Below are 23,005 nucleotides of genomic sequence, written 5' to 3'. Positions count from 1 at the left end.
GCACTCTATCTGTACTCTGCACTCTGAATCTGCACTCTGCACTCTATCTGCACTCTGCACTCTATCTGCACTCTGAACTCTATCTGCACTCTGCACTCTGAATCAGCACTCTATCTGCACTCTGGACTCTGAATCTGCACTCTATCTGCACTCTGCACTCTGAATCTGCACTCTGCACTCTGAATCTGCACTCTGCACTCTATCTGCACTCTGCACTCTGAATCTGCACTCTGAATCTGCACTCTGCACTCTGAATCTGCACTCTATCTGCACTCTGCACTCTAAATCTGCACTCTGCACTCTGAATCTGCACTCACAATCTGCACTCACAATCTGCACTCCGCACTCACAATCTACACTCTGAATCTGCACTCTGCACTCCAAATCTGCACTCTGCACTCTGAATCTGCACTCTGACTCTGCACTCTGAATCTGCACTCTGCACTCTGAATCTGCACTCTGCACTCTGAATCTGCACTCTGCACTCTGCAACTGCACTCTAAATCTGCACTCTGTATCTGCACTCTGCACTCTGCACTCTGAATCTGCACTCTGCACTCTGAATCTGGGCTGGTAGGGCTACTTCGTTATGGAGAGGGCGGATCCACCCTGTCCTCTCAACCAGGAAGTGACAGAGAACAGCCCCCTTTAAACATGGTAGTAGGGGAGTTCTGAGTAAGAGTCAGAGCAATAAGTTGGGTCTATCCCCGAGTACGCTCTAAGTGACACCCAGTGTAAAAGTGTGTGGCTTTTCTGTTTTAAGTGAGAGGGGTCAGTCTATGAACAACTAAAAAGGAGTGTATCGCTGGGGTGCTTTGGGGACACTTCATTGTACTACTGTTAGAGGCCCGTCTCCTAGGACTACTGAAGGATTGAAACCCTGTGTGCTATAAGATGCCCGGAGGGTGTAACACCATACTTAGGCAAAACAGGCGTCGACCAGTATAAACTAAACTCTGGGATGGAGCCCTTTCACTAGATCTGAGGGTTTCATAAGTTTATCTACAAACAGAACGTATCAAAGCATAACATTGGATTTGCTCAGTTGAGCTCAGCATAAACCCAGTGCGCTTTTCCGTCCATGGAACTGCTCACATTGGGTTTGCTACATTGTGAATTGATAGCCCGCCACTTAGAACTTTAGAGCTTAGTTTTCAGTCCGCTGCATATCATTTAATTCTTTGGAATTTCATGCTATAAGTACACATGTAAGGTAAATTCAATTTTGTTAGTTCCCCGTTAACAGTCTTACCAGTTCTGCAATAAAAATTCCATAAATCAACATGTTACGTAGTTCTGAACAAAGCGTGTGGAATTCGCATTTTTGCATCTAAAGTAAGAAATCCAAGTTAAAACAAAGGGAATAACATTTACTATTGGGCAGCAGTAAAGAATGAGAACCATAATGATACACGCCCTCTAATTTCTAGTTGTAGCAAGAAGCTATGCAGGATGCAGATACCCTACGTGGAATACTTGTAGCTTATAGCCCATAGAGGAAAGCTGTGCTGAGGTGGCATTCCTTGGTGTGACACCTAGTAAAAGGAAGTGTAGTTCACTTTTAAATGTTTTCTGTAGATCACATTCATATTTGCCCTGTTGTCGTTGCTGTGCAGTATGTATATTTTTAGTGGACATTAAGTAATCAGAACTCTAGCGATGAACCTACAAGTAAACATGAATTGCAAACTGTACATGAGGAACATAGTTTGATTAAGGGAAATGGGATAATGGAAGAAAGAATGTGAAGTCAGAGTGGGGCGGGAGAGAGGAGGCGGGGGAGAGCTCTTTGAAATGTGAAGCTCTCGGCGAGGGGGGAGGAGAAGTGAGCGGATCCCTTTGTAAATGTGAATTGTAAATTGATACTTGTATAGCGCACTACTCACCCGCAAGGGTCTCAAGGCGCTTGTACGAATACCGCTGTGGAACCCATCCTGGCTTTCCCTGTGAGGTGTCCACTCCTGGGCACCCCCAAGGTGGAGGCCAGGCATCCATAGCGTTGTGGGGGCCGTTGTGGAGATTAAGCAAGCTATTGCCCAGAGTTGCAGAGTGGGACTCCATGATTGGAATAGGCACCGAGGCGAGAATTATCAGGTCCGTGGAATTTTGAGCCCAAGACCCGCCGAGGCGGGGAATTGAACCCTGGTCCCGTTCCAGACTTCTGCATCAGGGTCTGCCGCTCTAACCATTGAGCCACACATCCCTTTGAAGCACGCACGGCCTCGCGGCCGTGAAAGAAGTGTGAACAAGCAACAAATGGCTTTCATGTGGTGATACGAGGCAGGCGGATAGAAGCGCGATCACGAGACCACATGCACTTCTGGAAATCCGCATTTTTCAGAGCTCTTAGTTTAGCCCCAATAGTCTCTTCCTATTCATTCCTTGCGGAATGGAATAGGACGAGACCTAACCAGTGCTCACTCTCTGGTACAATGGCACAGAGGAGTCAAGCTTAACGTAAGAGGAAATGCGTAAAGTATTTATGCAGCACTTCTAACAATAAAACAGGACCCCACACTATGTTAGATACATAGAGCTTAATTTAATGAACAAAACAAGAGCAAAAGGACAAACATCCAATATGTATGACAGGAGCTATGATTTTTGAAAGAATAAACTGAAATGTAGTGTTTAAAATCATAGTACGACAACTGGGGCTATCTGGTCGCTCTAGACTGGGTCAAAACTAAGCATGGGCGGATTTTGCGAATTGGCAATCCGCGAACTTGCGTATTTACGGATTCGCAATCCGCAAAATGCGCGAACTCTCGCGAATTTGCAGATTTTTTTGTGTGTTCGCAAGGGTTTCTGCCAGTTCGCGAGGGTTGTGTACCAGTTCGCAATTGCGAACTTACTTGTCGGCTTGCAACGGCCGCGATTATGTTGTTTCTACGTCTGGTTCATCATCACAGGTTCACAGCACCCTCTGTTTCACCACTGCCACCCTCTGGTACACCCATGCCACCCTCTGGTACATCACTGCCACCCTCTGGTTGGTTTATCACTGTAGATTTTGGGGGTGAAAAAAGCAAGCACACCTGCCCTGCTTCAACTGACATGAATTAATTTGGGGTTGATTAATGTGTCACTGAATTTAAACTTCCAGTCTGGCTGGCACCTGCTTCCTTATCTGTAATTTGCTTTCTGTTGCAGTGCAATTTTTTTTCACAGGACCTTTGTGGCCTACTTGTAGCTATTCTCTGAGCCTGCCTTGAGGGTCAGAGCAGGGTCATAGAATAGTTGCAAGTAGGCAACTGAACTCTGAAGGGGCCCCTCAGGAAGCACTACAGGGAATGGTTACTAATGATAAGATTGAACTTTTGCACCTGCTGAGTGCTTTCAGTTTTGTCTGTAATTGCTTTCTGTTGCAGTGTAATTTTTTTAAAAGGACCTTTGTTGTATACTTGTAGCTATTCTCTGAGCCTGCTGTGAGGGTCAGAGCAGGGTCATAGAATAGTTGCAAGTAGGCAAATGAACTCTGAAGGGGCCCCTCAGGAAGCACTACAGGGAAAGGTTACTAATGATAAGATTGAACTTTTGCACCTGCTGAGTGCTTTCAGTTTTGCAAAAATCCAAATATCCAGCAGCATCCACAAAAAGTAACCCTTCCAGGTCAAGATCCAAATCAAAGTGACCAGCACATGAAGAAAGCACTGGGAGGAGCCTGCTGGACAGGAACAGGAAGTTGGAGACTGTGGGGCACTTCCTTCATCCCCCCCCCCAAAATGGACTCCTTGCAAAGAAAAAGTGCAGGCAAATGTCAACCTGAGGAGTTATTCTGATAAAAATCATAATTTTCAAGGTTTATGCTGCCTGCTGGTGGATTTCTTGTGCGAAATTGCAAATTTTGCAATCTCGCAATTGCGAGATTGTCGCTGCCCGCCGCATCTACGTGTTCGCAAGTGTTTACTCCCGCGAAATTGTATAGTATTCTAGTTGGCAAGTGCGACCAAGCAAAAAATCCGCTTCGCACGGATTTTACGAATTTTCGGCAAGTTCGCGGATTGCAAATTTGCCGAAAATCCGCAAAATCCGCGAGCGGAACGGATTTTACGCCCATGCTTAGTCAAAACCAAATATTCAGGCCAACCACAATGGAGCATGGGTAGGATACAGGGCCCAATCTTGGCCTGCTGAAACAGTACTTTGTTTAGAAAGTTGTGTCGACATTGAGGACGAGATGCGAAGAGCAATAGAAGCAATGCGTCGCCGTCGAGCCTTAGGATGTAGGTGATACGTCGCCTCAGAGCCATAAAAAGTCGGCAATGCATTTGAAATTGAGGGGAAGCACCACGCCCTCAATGATGTGATGTCCCTGATCCACACAGAAGTGGCTATGCATTTGCATTGGTGGAGATGCAGTGCACTTGATCTCAGCAGGGTCGATGCGTCTGCATTTATGGAGATGTACCAGTTCTGAGCAGAGCAACGGCCTTGATGCGTGGATTTTTGCTGGAGCAGCACTTTATACACACTTCCAAGGGTCCAGGACTGGATTGGCTCCATTTGGCAGGGCAAGACTCTCAGATGGCAGGAAGTTCAGGTGCTGTAACGAGGTGAGTTGGAAGTCTTTAAAGGCCCTGAGACTTTAATCAGGAGGCAAGCCACAAAGTCCTTGGAGACACTTTGGTTCTGCTGTGGAGAGATGCAGGTCCAGTTCTTCTCACTTCCATGCAGAAGGACAGCAGGCAGAAGGTCAGCACAGAGGAGCAGAGTGATAGTCATTTCAGCAGCACCGCAGTCCTTCCTTGGAGAGTATCCACAGGTCCAGAAGTGTACTGAGTTGGGGGTTTGTGGGGGTCCACGACGTATACCTAGCTGTGCCTTCGAAATGGAGGAGACTGCAAAGATAGGCCTTTAAAGTGCAAAGAGTCCCTTCTCTTCCTGCCCTGGTTCCAGACTCACTGTAGGGGGGTATGCAGCCTTTGTGTGGGGACAGGACAATCTATTCAGGTGGGTTAGATCCTCCTTCCCGTCCTGCCCAGGATGGCCCATCAGGATGTGGATGGCCCGTCAGTCACACCTAAGATCCCCTTGTGTGTGGCTTTCTAGAGGGAATTCACAAAGCCCAGCTGTCACCCAACCCAGGCATGTATTTAGGGGCAGGCAGAAAGCACCAAATGGTTAAAGTAAGAAAAGGCTTTCTAAAAGTGGCATTTTCAGAACTGCAATTTAAAATCAAACTTCACTATAAGTTCGGATTTTAAATTGTGATTCCAGAGGTACCAAACTTGGGGTCTCATCCCTTCCAATTGGAAATGACATTTATAAGATGTAATAAGGCAATCCCAAAGTTAACCTATGGAGAGATAGGTCTTGCAGTAGAGACAAATAAATGTAAGAGTTTTTGACTATTAATACATATAAAACTTAAAAGTACTTGTCCTGCTTTTTAAAATAATAAATACTGCATCATGCCCTTGGGCTGTCCTGGGCCTCTCTTAGGGGTACATTACATGTATTAAAAAGGAAGGTTTGGGCCTGGCAAGATGGTTAATTCTCCAGGTCGACATGACAGTTTAAACTACAATGGCAGGCCTGAGGCATGTTTAAAGGGATACTGAAGTGGGTCGCACGTGGGTCGCACAATCAGTGCTGCAGGCTCACTACTAGTGTTTCATTTACAGGCCCTGCACACATGTAGTGCACTTTACTAGGGACTTTTAAGTAAATTAAATATGCTAGTTGTGAATAAGCCAATGTTACCATGCTTAAGCAGAGCGCACATGTACTATAACACCGGTTAGAAGTGGTAAAATGTTCAGAGTCCTATTGCCAGCAAAAATTAAGTCAGTGAAAACAGGAGGACTGAATTCCAAAAGTCCGGGCAAACCACGCCTCGTATGCCAGGTCTAACACCTTCTAAAGCTAAATACTGCAAAGACAGAGCCTAAGACCTCCAGACAATTATAAAAATACCAGCTTACCACCCTATGGCCTAATGACCATGCTTGGGGAGAAACTTGAAAACGCCATATCAGGGGAAACTAAGGTTAGTAGCCTATGATGGAAGAAGTCTAAAGAATCTATTGAACCTTATGAGAGCAGTAATGGGGGCAGAAAATGTCGAGCCAGGAGGATCTTAATAATAGTGGCGCCTGGGCAGATGCGGCTATGGAAGACATTTTCTTTTCTCTCTATGATCACTCAGATGGACGGGTGATTTTGCTATCTGAAGGAACCGCTATTTGCTTGGACACGGAATTGCAAGATGGCGGCCGGAGTGGTGAACAACCTTTACAACAAAACTTTTACAACACACTACCATTACAATGCGGTCATTACAACGCAAACCATTACAACGCATTGCGCTGGGGGGCGCTCTAGGATAGGGAATAAGTTTAATTTACTATCCAACACCTTCCCTAGTGTCCACGGGGACTGGTGTTGGAACAGTAAATTAAACTTTTCACTATCCAGCACCCCAAAGCGCTATGCGTTGTAATGGATTGTGATGTGAAAACCGCGTTGTAAAGGCAGGCGTTGTAATAGCCTGCGTTGTAACGTCATACATCCGGCCGGAGTGACTGCCATCCCCTATCTCACCTGACAGCAACTTGGACTAGCAGATTCTGCCTGTTTCATGCTATGGCTAAACACAGTCAACTGCCCAGAGGTGGATGTGTTTGTTTCACTTCTGGAGGGCTGCTCGGGAATCCAGCTGTGGAAGCCCTACCAGTTGGGAAAGCGTGGTAAAGCTCATCTGGGCATCACTGGTGATGTGTGTGCTGTCTGCATGTATTTGAGACCACATATTAACGATGTAAACAGAGTGTCTTTTACACAATGAAAACACTAAATTGCATCCCCCAATACCATAGATACCAATAGAAACTAGCTGCAAGCCACCCTCGCACTCATAATTTCCAAGCTTGAATATGCCAACAGCCTAAAATGTGGTGCACCCGCATTCATCATACATAAAACACAACACGTCCAAAATTCTGCTGCAAGACTTCTTCTCAACCTTCACTCAAGAGAACATGATTTGAATCTTATAATCACTCTATTAATTACCTATAGCTAGAAAAGCAATGCTCAAGGCACTTGGATTGTCCAGAGAGTCTCCTAATAAAAAGGACTGCTATATCTACAAGTTAAGTTCAAGCAATACAAACAAAACAGGACAATGCACTCCATGCTTGCATCATTTATACTACTTCACCATAGAAAATCCGTAGGAAGCATTGAGTAGTATACTCTGCAGAAGACAGTTGAAGGCAAAGCTATTTCCAAAACAACAACACCACATATCTGGCAGCAGAACCTGGAAAGACAGTCGCCACCTCAAGCATAAGCTTTAGTTTTCAATCCACAGATTGGAAATAACCCACCAAGCAAACTACTTTTGATAAGCAGGTAAGTTAAGGAGGGTGCTCTACACTTCGTCTTGGTATTATGTAGTTATGTAGGTACATGCATACCATTTCTGGCCAACACTAGTACTAATACCATAACTCTCAGTGGTGAGCAGGCAGACGTATCTTCTACAATGGTTAACTATCACTAGTACTGTGCAGCTAATAAGCCAGCCTTCACCAAATGAACAGGCATGGAATAATTGAAGAGATCGGAGGACTTTAATCTAATCCATGACTGCAGGTCCCATACATCTATACACTATGGCCACTTCTTTATATCTCACAGTGACACACAGATATGGGATGATAGTGAAAATGCCCATCCCAGGAGATGTCTCCGTCTCCATTTCTCTCTCTCTCGCCATGCCAGCTCAGGCCCACAAGTCATATACAAAAATTGTGATTGGACAACCCAGTACAGTAACCAGCCAAGCAGACTATAATCATAAGCAATATCCTAAAGAGGTGTGCAGAGCTGTTCAAAACGGGCAGAGAGTTCCTGCCAGTGGATTTATGAGGCGGGAGGTGGATTCACAACTACACAGTCTTTGGTATTGGGGAACTGACATTTAATAACGCTAACCCTGGGCTTTTGAGCAGTGCTTTGGGCACTGGCTGTTTATATTTCCCACATTAAGCACTGCCGCTGCCAACTACACACCACCACATATGGTGTTGCTTGCTGCCAATGTAGGTAGGCACACTAGTGATGTGCATAGGTGTAGTACGCGCTGTACAAATGAGGACTACAATACAATACTATAGACCCCATTTTTAATGGCATATTTCCAGCAGTGTACATGGGTAGTCTAACCGATTGCAACCCCGTCCAGAGTGATACCGTCAGTATCATTCGCACTGATATATTCATGTGTAAAACAGTGGCCTACTGTATCAAACAGATTTGGCAGATACAGCAGGGTCAGTGCATTGGTATTATACACATCTGATTCCAGTATACAGTCATATTGAAGAACAAGGAATATAGACTTAGTGCTATTGATAAAGTTGTGCTAATGCAGTGCTAGAGCACTGCTTGGAGGCTGCCAGGGATTGTGCCCACATAGTTGTTCTGCAATTTGTTTTTGAGGAATTTGACCACTGCTAGTAGTTTTTCATTTTATTGGGTCTCAGCCCAATTGGCTTCAGAATGGTAGTGACAATGGCCGATTTGAAGGATTAAGGTAGTAGACCCTGCTCAATGACAAGCTAAGATGTGACCTGAAAGGTCTCATAATGCTGATTTTAATTTGCTTAAGGAAGTGAATGGCGGTATGTCAGAAGGAGATCCAGTGTTCAGTTTGAAAAGGGGACAAACTAAAGTCTTTAGAGGGGTTGTGATGCTTTTCTTACTATGGGCATGGAAGTATGGAAGTGCAACATTTTGTGGTAAGCAGGAATGTCAAAAAGTGTTAAGATTGCTCTGGATGACTTCAGAGGGTTCAAATATGCCCTACTAGTCAAATAGGTAGGTGCACTTGTGAAACACAAACTAAGAAGTGTACTGCTTATGATTGGAAAAGCTTGCTTAAAAATGAGCAGACAGGAGATCATTAAATCCACAGCCCTGGATTTGGCTTGGTCCTATTGCAGTAGCATGCAAGAGGAAGGTGAACTGTGCCAAACAGGCAGTTTAGAACGGTGGCCATTCTGCCGTTAAAACTGAGGAGGTAATTAATACTTTAAATTGGCACACAAATATATCTTCTAATTTGATTGACATTGAGCATTTTGACAAATAAGTTATGCCATTTAACAACCTTTAGTAAACCTGATGGACACTTTTAATTTAAGAAAATGCCATTTATATTGGCCTCTTCAATTGATATTATTAATTTAGTTAGAGGACTAAGGATGCGATCACTCTCAAAGATGACATTTTTGTGTTTGGCTATAGGGATGAAAGTTCACCAGGTTTTGATCATGTTTGAGATGGGGAGGGTTAAAACCAAGGAAAGACAAATGTGTGTTAAGGATTGTGAATCAAAGAACCTAGTCTATATAGGAACTCATACAAACAAAATAGAATCCACTAAGAGAGTGGAAGTGATCCCTAAAGTGATGGGGAGCACACAGTGTTGTTTAAATGCCCCTCACACACCAACAGGCCCCTTGGTGTCATGCTTCATCATCGGGGCCTTCGCAAACCTCTACGGAATGCGGCGTGCTGCAACTCACGGATACGTAGGAGCACTTAGTAGTGAACTATGTGTAGGTGTGTGGAGGGAGGGTGTGAGTAAAGAAGTGAGGTGAAAAGGGTGAAAGGTTAAAAATACCAAGCTCGTAGGAAAAATTATTTATTAAACCCTCGGCTGGTACTATTAAAAGGTGCAAAAGAATAGGTTGACACACCTACACATAGTTCACTACTAAGTGCTCCTACGTATCCGTGAGTTGCAGCACGCCGCATTCCGTAGAGGTTTGCGAAGGCCCCGATGATGAAGCATGACACCAAGGGGCCTGTTGGTGTGTGAGGGGCATTTAAACAACACTGTGTGCTCCCCATCACTTTAGGGATCACTTCCACTCTCTTAGTGGATTCTATTTTGTTTGTACGAATATCATGGGAGACTGAATCCACTAGTATCTCTCTCCCTCCCTCCTTTTGTTATGTTTATATATAGGAACTCAGCCATTAGTTTCAATCCTAGACTGGATGGATACACTAGCATCAAGGGACAAGGGGGGTAGTTGTTGTCATTCCTCTGCAAATTCTTTCCTAAGTTTTGCCCTAGGTTTGCCACGAAAAAGTGACAGTGTTGTAATAAAATTAAGTACTTGCAAGAGAACAAAATGATTCTTTAATACTTTTAATATGAATATTGCATACGCCCCTCTTTTTTAATTGTTTTTACCTGTTTGCCCATCAATTTTAACAGTTGATGCCAGCAACTATGGCCTAAAAGCTGTCAATTAACATATAGATGAATGCTAGGGCCTCAATTACACTTTTAGTTTATATCAGAATTAGGCGCAAAATCCTGCTTATGTTTCTAACTGGATTGCAGGTCGGTGGTATTTCCCCATGTGCTAATTCCTCATTTGCTATTTGACTATGTGTAATTTAAGTACTTATCTACTGGTTTACAGCATGTGAAACCTGGTGAGGATCTTGATGGGACTAGCATAAAGTTTCCATTTGAGTGAAGTGGCTCGTGTATCTCTCCACCAAGATTCCACTTTTCACCACTATCCTACCTCCGCCCAGCACTTCCCCCTTTAATGTTATGTATTGAACCATTTTCCAGCATATTAAACCCCCACGTCCCAAACTTTCCCAGGAGATCTGGGGTCTCTCTTTTTCCACTGTAATTTACTCCTACTGGGGATACAATCTCCATAAGATTTAAATAGTTTGATTGACTTGCAAAGATCACCAGATCAACACAAATTTGAGTACGAAATTTACTCAGCAAAACACTTATCCAGGGATACATATAATTGATCACTGGAGACGCTGAGAAGTATGTGTCAGGAAAGTTGGACCCCTAATGGCAATTAGAAAAACATCCATTATTATATCTGAAAAAAATATAACACAGTTGTGTAAATTTCAACCCAGCACATCCTGTGTTGGTACGGAAGCACTATGTTAATGCAACATTTTCAGGGATATCGCTCACTATGAATGTACACACAATAGCTTAAATGGAACACCTTCACACAGTTGTTAATCAGAAAAAATGTCATGGCTCCCAACCTCGGCCCGTACATACCTAGGATAGACATCCCTGTGTTCAATTATAGATTGCACATGCATGTATATAATGAAATCATATCTTTCCCATTTCCACCTTTGTTTCCATTGCTGTTTTTTCATTTTTGCAGTGTTATTAAATAACTAAAAATATATCGTTGTGTACAGTGAAAGTTTACTTTAAAAGAAATCCAGTGGTTTCTCATAGCTCATATTTGGCACTACACTTTTCCTACAGTGTTTTTATTTTTATTCTGAGCATTCCACTACATACTTTTGCAAAACAAGTGGCAAAAGCTACAGTAGAAACACCCTAAACGATATTTCCTGTCATTTAAAAAAACAAAATTCACTTACCTATGACTTTGCCAAGGAACAGACTCTTAGGGTGATTCAAATAAATATCAGAGGCTGATGGAAGACTGTAACTTGCCGGAGCATAATGATCAATCTGAGAGATAAAATGAAACGCAATAAGACATAACCGAGAAAATTGCACTGGTATGCTACATTAAGTTTTTTTATTTAGCAAGTAAAAAGTTATTTTGCAGTTCATAGTGGTGAAACACATTTCGGTCCTTGCTCACATATCAGCTGAGAGAAAAAAAATCCACCCTCTGTTCATTGGAATGGAATAAGGGCGTAACTTTCATATTTACAACCATAAAATATATTTTTTTCAAAAGTATGTCAAAATCTTGTTAGGAGCATTATGAAGACACCGTGGACTTTGCATGTGACACGTTTTCCCATTTGTGGTGCTTACCCACAGTTTGGTAATACAGACTGAGCTACAATGTGCCTTCAGCAAGGCGTTCTGCAATATGGAAAACTCTACAGGGCTCAAATTAAAAATGGCTTATTTATTTATTTTTATGTTGGCAGTGGCATAGCAAGGGATCCACGAGCCCTATTGCAAGCCAAAAAAATGGTCCCTTCATCCAAGGGTGGGTAGCAAAAGATAGACCTAACAGGAGGAGCAGTGGTCACCTTGAATCCGGTTCCACTGCATCTGAAGCAGTAAAGATAGCTGTACCACTGTAAGACATTTTACACTTCATTGCAATAGACACAAATGGCATTGCACAGGAAATCTTATTGAATTCCAGTCTCACCTTCACAATGTCAATACATTGTGTACCAATTTTCACTCGTACCAACCAACCGAGAGAAGGTTAAAAATGCATTGGACTAATTTTTGTCCTGTATTTGCACCAATCTGTTGCCACTCAGCTAACGATACCTGTCTTTAGTCTTTAAATGTCCTCACAGTTTTATAGTGCCTTACTTTAGAAAAAAAGTGCAATACAACCAACAAAGCGGGGTTCTTCACCCTTAGTACCATAATTTGGATAATTCCTCAAGCAACATTTGTGGACAGGGGAGGCAGGAACCGTCATTTCTGTGCGGATCCATGACTTTTGAACACATTGCTCTTAGGCCCTTATTACGAATATGGCAGCCCCAAGACCACCGTACCCCTGGTGGCAGGTCCGACCACCGTGTCCTCGATGGTCCGACTACCTGATTCAGACCCTGGTGGTTGGACCAACAGAAAACAGCTGCCACTGCCAGGATCCTGGCTCTTGCAGCCATGTGAAAAGTGGTGAGGAATGGAGGCGGTGTGGATGCTAGCGCCTTCGTGCCTATTCTGACCTGCCTTTCCGTCGGCCCAACCTTTTCATGAAAAGGTCAGCAGAAAGGCAGAGAGGGGCCCTCAAACACGGCATTGTTTTTTTTCGCCCATTGGTCATGTGGCTGGGGGCACTTGTTGCATCCCCCTATGCTTGCACTGTTATGCGAACATTGTGTGCCATGCACAGCATGGTAACAGTGAACGGAAGATAGTGTAGGTGCTGCTGTGCATCGCAATTTCCTTCAGGCTGACTCTGTGAGCTGAAGCATGCTGCTGCCGCAAGACCGCTGCCAGCACACCGTCAGCCCAGCCATCAACTCAGAATGCGGTGGTCGGTATACCGGCTTTCTTCTGATTGTTGACTCTGCGGCCTGGTGGTCTGACCACAAAGGTTGGAATCAGGCCCTTAATGCTTAATCTTTGGTTTTTATGATTTTTTTTGTCTGTTGGGGCAGTGGTGCTGGTATAATTTTCAAAGTGGGGCTGCTGCCATCAATGGTATATCACTGAACTCACAGGGATCCAGAAAAACCCAAGTGTCACACAAAGAACAAGTGTCGCAAATGACCCACAGCTTTTCAGCATAAGAATGGAAGGGTGCAGTATGTAGGTGGTGTTGCATTTAGGAGAACATTTTCACAAATATTTTACTAAAGCATGGCGTTGTAACACTCTCTCATTCACAGACAGCACATTTTCCATGGAAATGAACACTAATTTGCACAGATATACAGTTTTATTGATACAAATATATACTGAAGAAACGGTAATGTGTGGAAACTGGGTATTTGTAATTTGCCCATTAGCAAGTAGTGTCTTTGTTTGTTTCGATCCTGTTAAAATCTTTGTTTCCACAGTTGAGAAGAAAATAAAAAAACAATCACTTCACTTGTGCTTTCCTGTTCATGTAAAAAAAAATATTTGTATGGTTAATTTATAGGGATTTACAGTAATTTTGTTATGTTAGAATTAAACAACAGCCTGCATCCTTTCCTTTAACACTAGCGACATTGTCACATAGTTAACTTTGGTAAAACCCTCACACTTTCTAGTGGGGGAAAGAAAAGGAAACACCTATCTCCATGTTAAAAAAAGGTGTTAAGACAAAATATCAAATAAAAAGTATCCTGATACAAAAATATTGCACCAAGAATATCAGGATGTCACAAATATTGTGGACCGGAATATCAAACGTAAGAATATTGTTTTAAGTGTTGTTTTAAATATAGTTGTTAAAAATATAGGGGCATATTACCAAGATGAAGTGATATTTATCGCTTAACACTGTTAGCGGCAATATTATTATCGCTGAGCTCCGCCGATTTTTATCGCAGATAAACCTTGCTATTATCAAGGTATATCTCAAAAGTGACAAAAATCGGCCATAATGCATGAATATCGCTGAAAAGTCAGCGATATTCATGCATTACCGAGCTAATGCTCTTAGCCATGTTATCCACCTACCATTGGATAACATGGCTAAGAACTGCTCTGGGCAGGGATTAGCTTTTGGAGATATTCGTGCTTAGCGCTAATATTTCCAAAAGTACGCCTTTGTAGGTAATAGGAGATAGCGATGTTAGCGACTGTTTACAGTCGCTAACATCTTGGCACGCCCACTTTGCATGTCATTAGCAATAAATATCGCTTACATGCAAAGTGGGCCCCAAGATGATCGCAATCTCCTACTAGCTGTCGCTAACTGGTGTTAGCGACAGCTAGGTAATGGGCGATAAAATTATCGCCGCATTAGCGGGAAAAAGTCCCGCTAAAGCGGCGATAATGGCCCTTGGTAATATGCCCCATAGTTTTAGAAAATATTGTTGTATCTAATATCATTTGAAGGTGTTATTGTACATGTATTTTATTGTAGTGTGTTTGATTTTATGGGTTTATTACTTTTTTATTTGTATGTTTAGTGAAATACTTTTTTATTTGTGAATTTTTAGAAATTTGTATTTTTAGTTGTGTTAACACCTTGGCAATTTCACCGCGGTGCGGGCGTTCTGATGAGTGGGCGGGGCCGCGTCGGCCAACGGATGTACGCAGCACTACGGAGGTAGTGCTTGCGATGGCCGTTGGCCGACGGCTGCAACGAAAGGGTTAATGTGTAAAAATATTGTGAATGTCAGTCAGTCAGCAAACTTTATTTGGTTTTGGCAACCATAACTGTAGCACAAGAAAACATACAACACTAAAAAGACATAAACATATTCAATAATCATTAAACATATTATGCACTGACCGTATCAAACAATCAAAAAATTCATGTCCTTATTCAGTTTGTCCTGTGTATATCTGACAGCAAACATTAAAAACAATCATTAAAGTTTCCAGTTCATATCTTCCAATACTCAATCAATCTCAACGAATTTAAGTTTACATAGGTTACATCAAAAACTATCTCCGTAGAAAACCTTTAAAGTGCTAAGTGCCACCTGAAAGTGCAAAAATTAGTAACCTATATATGACATTTGTCTTGTAAAGGAATTTTTTGCATAATGCACAGTACAAAATATGATAATTAATCATTTCCTTGCTAAGCTTCTGAGACATAATGCAACGGAAATAAATGTATAAATCATTTAACAAATATATTCTGTTTTGAAAAGGTGGAGGTAATATAGTGCTGGCTTACCTTTCTTTATAATCAGCACCCTCAATATGATCATAATGGGTACAATAAAAACTATAGCCCTAAAAAAATGTAGGGGCCAATTACAATGTGGCTTAGAGGGCTCGGATTCCTTTCCGACCGCCTCATTTTGATTGAGGCCATCTGAAAGGAATCCAACCGGTCATTCTGGCTGGCTTCCGACGGGCTTAGAGAGCCCAACTACCAGTCAGAATGTGGCAAGTAATCTCAGGAGCAGGCCTTTCCACCCTTGAAATTACAATGACGGTTTCCGACATGGTTTCCATGCCATTTTGTCCCACATGAAAACCATGCCGGAAAGCGTGTCTGGGGGCCCCCAGTAGGGCCTCCTTTGATGCACGACCTCCGATTGGAGGCCGAGGGGGCACCCATGGTGCCCCCCTGTTGATCCCTGCACCTTGTAGCAAGCACCTTGAGGTGCCTGCCACGGGGTGCAGGGAAGAACTGCACCTCCCATTTTACTATGGGAGCCTGCAGTACGGCCGGTTTACGGTTGGAATGCATGCTCCCATAGTAAAATATAGGAATGCGATTGAAAAGTGCTCGGTCGCATCCTAATGGGGTAGTTGGGTCCGTGGACCAGGTGTCGGTCGGTCCCATGACAAATGCAGTGTTGGGCAGAAGTAATTCCGCCCCACATCATAATGAGCCCCTTAAAGTGCAGAGTGCCACCTGAAAGTACAAAAATATTAAGTATTGAAGATTTTGTATTAAGAGAATTTGTAGCGTAAAGTTCAATACAGGATATGAAAATTAGTCATTTCCCTACTAAACTTCTTAATCGCACTGCATCAGAGATACATTTATAAATAATTTGACATATATATATTCTGTTTGGAAAAGCTGAAGGATATATAATGCTGGCCTGCATTCCCTAATATTCAACTCCAGTAGCGGTCGGCAGTAGGTGTTTCTGTCGGGCGGTGACGTGGGCAGGGGGAGGGGCAGTGTGGGGGGTAGTAATGTATGGATTACGGAGTTTTACAGGTAGGTAAACATTTAAATAAATAAAACGAATTTCATTGCGCCCACTGCATCACATTTGGTGATACAGTGCGCGCAAAGAAATTTGTTTTATTTATTTAAATGTTTACTTACCTGTAAAACTCCGTAATCCATACATTACTACCCCCCACCCTACCCCTCCCCCTTCCCACGTCATCGCCCTACAGAAACACCTACTGCCGACCGCTACTGCTCAACTCCCTTAATAGTGGAATGATCAAATCTTTTTGAGGTTTGGAGTATAACTGGCAGAAAAAAAGGAAGCACAGCATGATCTGGGATGAGTTGGAGTCACATGGGCAAGGATCCAAGTGAGAGTCACAGTAGATGAGCAATACTAAATCTAAATCTAATAAGATAAAATCTTTTAAAGGGACCAAAAGGGAACAAAAGGTATGGCTCAATTTGTTCGGTTCTAACAAGGGGTAGATAATTGACTATACGCTTCTTACCTGACTCCATACATTCCCTAGGCACTATTAAAACAGTTAAAACATCCTGCTTTAGCTGAGATTTTGAGACAGTAGTAATGAATTGTGGATTTGTAAAATATTCCGGTCTTCCCCTAAGTTCAAACTGCTTTTTAATATAGCTAAGAAAAAGGTATTTTATGAACATGATCCGAACTTAAACAGCCCTGTATTATAGCTCGTTTGAGGGCTGGCTCTTCATTTGACCAAATATAGCGCCTTAACATAATTGGGGCAGTTTTAATGCGATGTGTTAAAGGCATCAGGCCTAGTTCCATAAAACATAAAATACTCGGGAGGCTAAAGGGATTGTCATTAGTCTTCTAAGAAAGGCATTTTCTATTGTTTGCAAAGTGGAAAGATATCAAAAGCCCCAATACCGGCCGCATACAAGATGGCAAAACAACACCAGGCAATATAGATGTTAATTATTGCATCAATGGGTTTTGAGCCCAATTTCTTTGCAAACCTAAATAAAGCCTCTAGAGTTTTATCAAAACTCCTTTTCCTAACCTTAATGAGGCGATGCCAGGAGAGCCTCTGTGGTCAAAAGGGACACCTAAATAAGAGAAGTTAGATACATGGAGTAGCTTATTCCTATTGATAAAACAAGATCTTAACTTAGAATGAGTTTTCCTAACCACCATGACGTGTGACTTAGCCGTATTCGTGTTTAGACCCAGGATACTTTTAAAATCATGAAATCTGTTTAAAAGAATTTGTAAGCCCATACCCGTTCTTGAAATCAATACACAATCAGCCACATAACAATTCTGGAAGATTTATAGGACCCAACCTGGAAATATCAGCCACCCCCTCATTCAAATAACTCTCGAGATCATTAATATTTAAGTAGAACAGAAAAGGGGCTAACAAGCATCCTTGTCTAACCCCACAATTAATTTTGATTGATGCTGACAGTTCACCTTATGGCCCATATCTAGCTTTACCAGTCACATCTTGATGCATTTGAGCTAAAAAATAAGCCAAGGGTGCATCTATGCCCATTCCCAACATCTTTCCCCAGAGTTTCCCTCTCACCACCCAGTCAAAAAGCAGATGTCAAATCCATGAATTATAAATGGTCAGTGCAGTTTTTAGTCAGCATGTACTTGCTTATGTCTAAGTGGCGATTGAGGCAGTGCTTGACGGTGCTGAAACCTCTCCTAAAACTGTATTGAATGTCTGAACATTTCTGTTGTTCGGCTACCATATTTCTAAATGATCAAGTATGACCCTGCCAGCTGAAAGGCAATATTTTTCTCCATGTGTTCCCATACCAGGTGTGTCACGCAGTTTGGTGCTTACTTTCACTCCATATTAAAGAACAGTAGATGTTTCAGCACCCAGGCTAATGTGCTGCATAACTAAATACATATTAGGTCCCAAAGGCGAGACCGATTGCATTGCAAATGCTTGTTTAGGATTGGCCTGACCTGGGCTTCCTTCCAGTTGGCCGGGATTTTTCCTTAATTATTTGAAAGATTGAATATCAAATGTATGGCAGAAGCCAGTTGAGGGGAGAGGACAGCTGTGAATGTCATGCAAAACATCCTTCATGAAGAGGATATCCATTTTAGGTTCGCAATTGAAAACAAGGAATTCCTAAATGTATGTAAACATGGCGAGTTAGACTGATAGAGGTGCCAAAGTCTTACAAGTTTCCTCAGAAACATTTTAACCTAGGCTTGCACTGGATTATAATTAAAAATAGAAGATCAAATATTAATTCCTATAAAAATTATGGGAGTTTTAAACAAAAAGGGGCACATAAGCAGATAATTTAGTCCATAGTAAGAAGTTTATTATATTTGTAGAATATGAAATGAGAATCAATCTTATCGTATAGCCATGGTTGTAGAAGATGTACTTATAGAGACAGAAAATAAAGAAAAGCTTATCTTATCTCTGAAATAAAGAAAGCTAGGCAAACTATCACTAATTTAATGACTTTGGCGGTGTGACGCTGGGTTCGCCGCACCACCAAAGCCGTGGTCAGAACGCCCCTAGAATAAAAGTTTCCTCCTATCTGGCAGACTGGTTTTTGGCGTACCGTTCCCACGGGGGTGCCTCTCACAATGGGCACGGCAATGGGGACCTCAAAAACAGTTCCTTGACGGTATGCACTTGAAGGTCTATGCAGTCCAGGAACTGGGTGCATGCACACAGGAGGGCACATGTTGTCACCCCCGGTTGCATCCCCATGTGTAGGTGTCACACTGGGCCCTGTAGGGCTCCCTTTGTTTCCTCTCTGCCATAATGTTCATGGAGAAGAAAAATCCATGACACTGTTGGCAGAGTGGAAACTCGCAATATGCTTGGAGGAACTGCGGCAGTCCCACCAAGCATATTGAGGCCTCCTCACTGCCAGGCAATGGCGGTTCACTGGTGGCTGCTGCAGGACTGTGGCGGTCCCACTGCCCGACTCATAATAGGGGATGTCAGGAAACCACCACCTCTGCGCCCTGCGAGGATGGCAGTCCATTGACTGCCAAACTTGTAATCGAGGCTTAAATTTATGGATAGAAAACTCTGCAAAACCTTTAAATGAGTAATTATTACCAGTGTATTCACTGCAACGTGAGCTTCATTATTATACCCACTGAAATGCTTAAATTATTTGAATGTTCGAAGTTGAGCATTTTTTACTCCAACACTTAATTTCTTCAGCTGAAATTGGTAAATATGTAAGAGTTTTTTTTTTAAATATTAGGATTTTGGCAACTCTAACTGAGACTTGCCCTTCTTCTTAAATTAGAAGTGATGGTCTAGCTGGATTTAACAGGACAGGCTCAATTAAGGCTCAGCTTTAATGAGCTTTCGAGGAAGTTGATCAAATATTGGCATCTGTAAATCTATAGCAGTGCTAATTGATTCTCACTTACAATACAGCTGAGGAAAGGTTAAACACTCCTGTTTTAACACTTTCTTAATTGATTGATTCATGTATGAATCAACAGCAAGAGATTATACTTCACTTTGTTGTTAAGGATGCTTGAAGGCTGTGAGAATATTATATTCCTATGGCTAACTGTTTTATTACTTTTGCTTACGTGTGTAAAACTATAGATGTGTTTTACCTAATGTGTATGCATAAAATTGGCTTGTGGCTCTGGATATGACTACGATGTTGTTATGTATTATTTATAATGCCATGATGTCTTTGTTATAATAATGGTACATTGTTGAGTTGAGGTCTAAATATCACCATATAGGTGTAATTGCCTGTACAGTAATTAACTAATGAACTTTTGACTGTCATGCCCCGACGTCCCACTCGTACTGAATTCTCATCATGCCGCTATATAAGACGCTGAGATTATCAGAACGCCGCTTTGCGTTCTTGCGTCTTGCCTGACTTCTGTCCTGCTTCAGATTGCCTGACTTCCGGTTTCTCGTTGTTCTTTTGTTCCTGTTTGTTCCCGTCCACCTCCTCCGTGTGGTGACTACGTTTGGCGGCTTTCTGTATCCCTTGCCGCCCCATCCCTTCTCGTCCCACTGTCTGTTTGTTGTGTGCTATTTTATTTCGTATCATTGCCCTTAGTTCGTGCTCCGCCCGGCGGCCGGGTCTATTCCCCGCCATCCGGCCGGGCACAGTTGCTCCATACTTTCCCTCATTCCTGGTGCTCCGCTCGGTGGCCGGGTTTGCCTCCGCCATCCAGCCGGGCACTGCAGCCCAATACCTGCCCTCATTCCTGGTGCTCCGCTCAGTGGCCGGGTTTGCCTCCGCCATCCAGCCGGGCACTGCAGCTCAATACTTGCCCTCATTCCTGGTGCTCCGCTCGGTGGCCGGGTTTACCTCCGCCATCCAGCCGGGCACTGCAGCTCAATACTTGCCCTCATTCCTGGTGCTCTGCCCGGTGGCCGGGTCCTTCCCCGCCATCCGGCTGGGCACTGCCTCGCTATTACGTTTTGTTCCCCGACCTAGCTGACTCCCATTGTGTATTCCTCACGCCCATTGCTCCTCTTGTTGGTATTCTTTCGGGGAACTTGCGTGGACCAGAGAGTGACGTGATTTTCAAGACCCATCTCCAAGATTCACGGTAACAGCGTTTGGCGCTGCTTTCATTACCTTATCTCAGGGGGAGTCACAAGATGGGATAACTATTGTGTATCTTATGTGGCAGATAATACTGTACACACTGGAAGGACAAGATTCGTTTTCTCGTACCCAGCCCTGAAAGGAGACGTAGTGAATGTACTTCCGGAATTTTCCAGAAACGAGCACAGTGAGAACTCTACACTATTACCTTTTTACTTAAATAGTAGGTTGGAAAGGAGTGTTGATTATCTTTTATTTTATTGCACACAGAAACACGAACACCTTCTACTACCCTTCCACTATATCTGAAAGTACAGATGTTTATGATGTGGTAGGTGATATCCTTGAGTATGTGTGAGACACTATGTAACCACATTGTACTGTTATGAAGTGTAGATGGTAATATTTTCTTTCCATTACAGCCTGTGTTTCACCAAACGTCCACTCTGAAGTCCACAGTCAAGATCTACAGTATTCCCCATTCTTTCCTTTTTTTGTTTCCCTGTTTTCCCCTGGCGAGCCATTCGGTATTCTAGAGTCTGATAGAGTCGAGGGGTCGTAGGGGAAGGCTGAGGATTATTCTCCAGATTCCTGACGCTCCTGCAGAACCAGACTGGAAACCATTACATTGACTAATCTTTCAATACATTATAACTAAATGTTTCTCTATATGATGAGAGCTCCTGTTTTATATGAACAACAGAGCACTGTTTAATATAAATAAACACTTGCAGCTCAGCAGAAATTGTGGTTCCAGCAGTCTAGAAGGGCCAGGGCAGCTTCTAGTGTGTACATGATGCATATGTAAATAAAAAAACAAGACAATGCTAGATTCTGATTGACCTGTATATGTTAAAAAAAAATTCGGGGGGGTCGTTTTATTATTTTCAGAATTTCAAAACAAAAACATACAATAACATCGCACTTGTGAGAAGTATCAGTGGTTATCCCTTTTGATGAGCACTATGCCTAGGGCGCTAAATAGTAATTGGGGTCTTAGGACATCTACCTCACTATAAATCCCCAGAAGGATAAATGTTGGTTCTTGGGGAAGAGTGACCTGTAGCACCTTATTAAGTTCCCATATGATTCCCTCGCAATAGGTACGTATGATGGGACAATCCCATAACGTGTGGTTATCTGCCCTCCCTATTCTATTGAGTCTTTCCCTGTCGTAATATGCCTGATGGAGGATCTTATGTTAGATTAACAGCAGTCGTGCCCCTATTACCACCTCTCTGGGATGCATTAGGGTGGCCTCCCAATCCACGTCCTCCATTATGCCTACCTCCTACTCCCATTTTTCCCTTAATTTGTTCTCGGGCATGTTGTTGTTAATCGTTCTGTATGTAAGTGATACTGCTTTGAGCATGAGTGGGTCTTGTAATAACTGACCTCCTAAGGGGGCATATTCCAGGAGGGTGCCTCCTGTCATGCCCTCTGCCAACAATTCATGTCTTAGTTGCACGTACTTAAGAAACTGGGGCTTGTGAAGCTGGAAGTCAGTGCAAAGGTCGGTGACGGTTTTGAGGGAGCCCTGCTTAACAATGTCCCCGACCGTCGAGATGCCCAGGAGATCCCACAGGCCAAAACCTCAGTCAGCTCATCTCTTTTAGCCAGTTTCCTTCCCAGAGCAGAGTCACTTTGGTGATCTTGCGTTTCCAACCTACTGCTTTGGATGCCCTTTCCCAGGCTCGAAGGAAAGTGCGCGTGGCCGGAAGTAACCTATGTGTTCCTTTCCCTCCATAGATGTAGTGGAGAAATATGTGAGGTGCCAGTGTTTCCCGCTCTAGTCTATACATGGGATGGTCTCCTGCCACGTGTATCCAGTTGTTAATGGGCGTTAGGTACTTTGTCCAATAATACACTTCAATGTCTGGCACCAACAAGCCCCCTTTGTATGGGTTTCTTTCCAATGTGCGTAGAGCAATCCGCGGGTGCTTCCCCAGCCACAACAATGTGTGAAATTTGTTGTCAATCAATCAATCAATCAATCATAACATTTGTCTAGCGCACTACTCACCCGGAGGGGTCTCAAGGCGCTGGGGGGAGGTGGGGTCTGCTACTGCTCGAAGAGCCAGGTCTTGAGTTGCTTCCTGAAGGAAAGGTGGTCCTGGGTCAGCCGGAGGTGGATGGGG

General features: G+C 43.1%; 1 protein-coding gene across 2 annotated transcripts in view; it reads right to left on the bottom strand.

The window, feature by feature from the left end:
- Positions 1-23,005, bottom strand: part of CNTNAP2 (contactin associated protein 2) — a 2,169,461-nt gene that overhangs the window by 226,439 nt on the left and 1,920,017 nt on the right. For both annotated transcript variants that reach the window (XM_078663547.1, XM_078663548.1), the window contains one exon: positions 11,416-11,509. In XM_078663547.1, the coding sequence (XP_078519673.1) occupies positions 11,416-11,509 (94 nt within the window). The remainder of the gene's footprint in view (positions 1-11,415; positions 11,510-23,005) is intronic.

The sequence above is a fragment of the Lissotriton helveticus genome, chromosome 10 (genome assembly GCF_964261635.1).
Source record: "Lissotriton helveticus chromosome 10, aLisHel1.1, whole genome shotgun sequence".
NCBI classification, from domain to species: Eukaryota; Metazoa; Chordata; class Amphibia; order Caudata; family Salamandridae; genus Lissotriton; species Lissotriton helveticus.
This window is presented reverse-complemented; position numbering and strand designations above follow the sequence as displayed.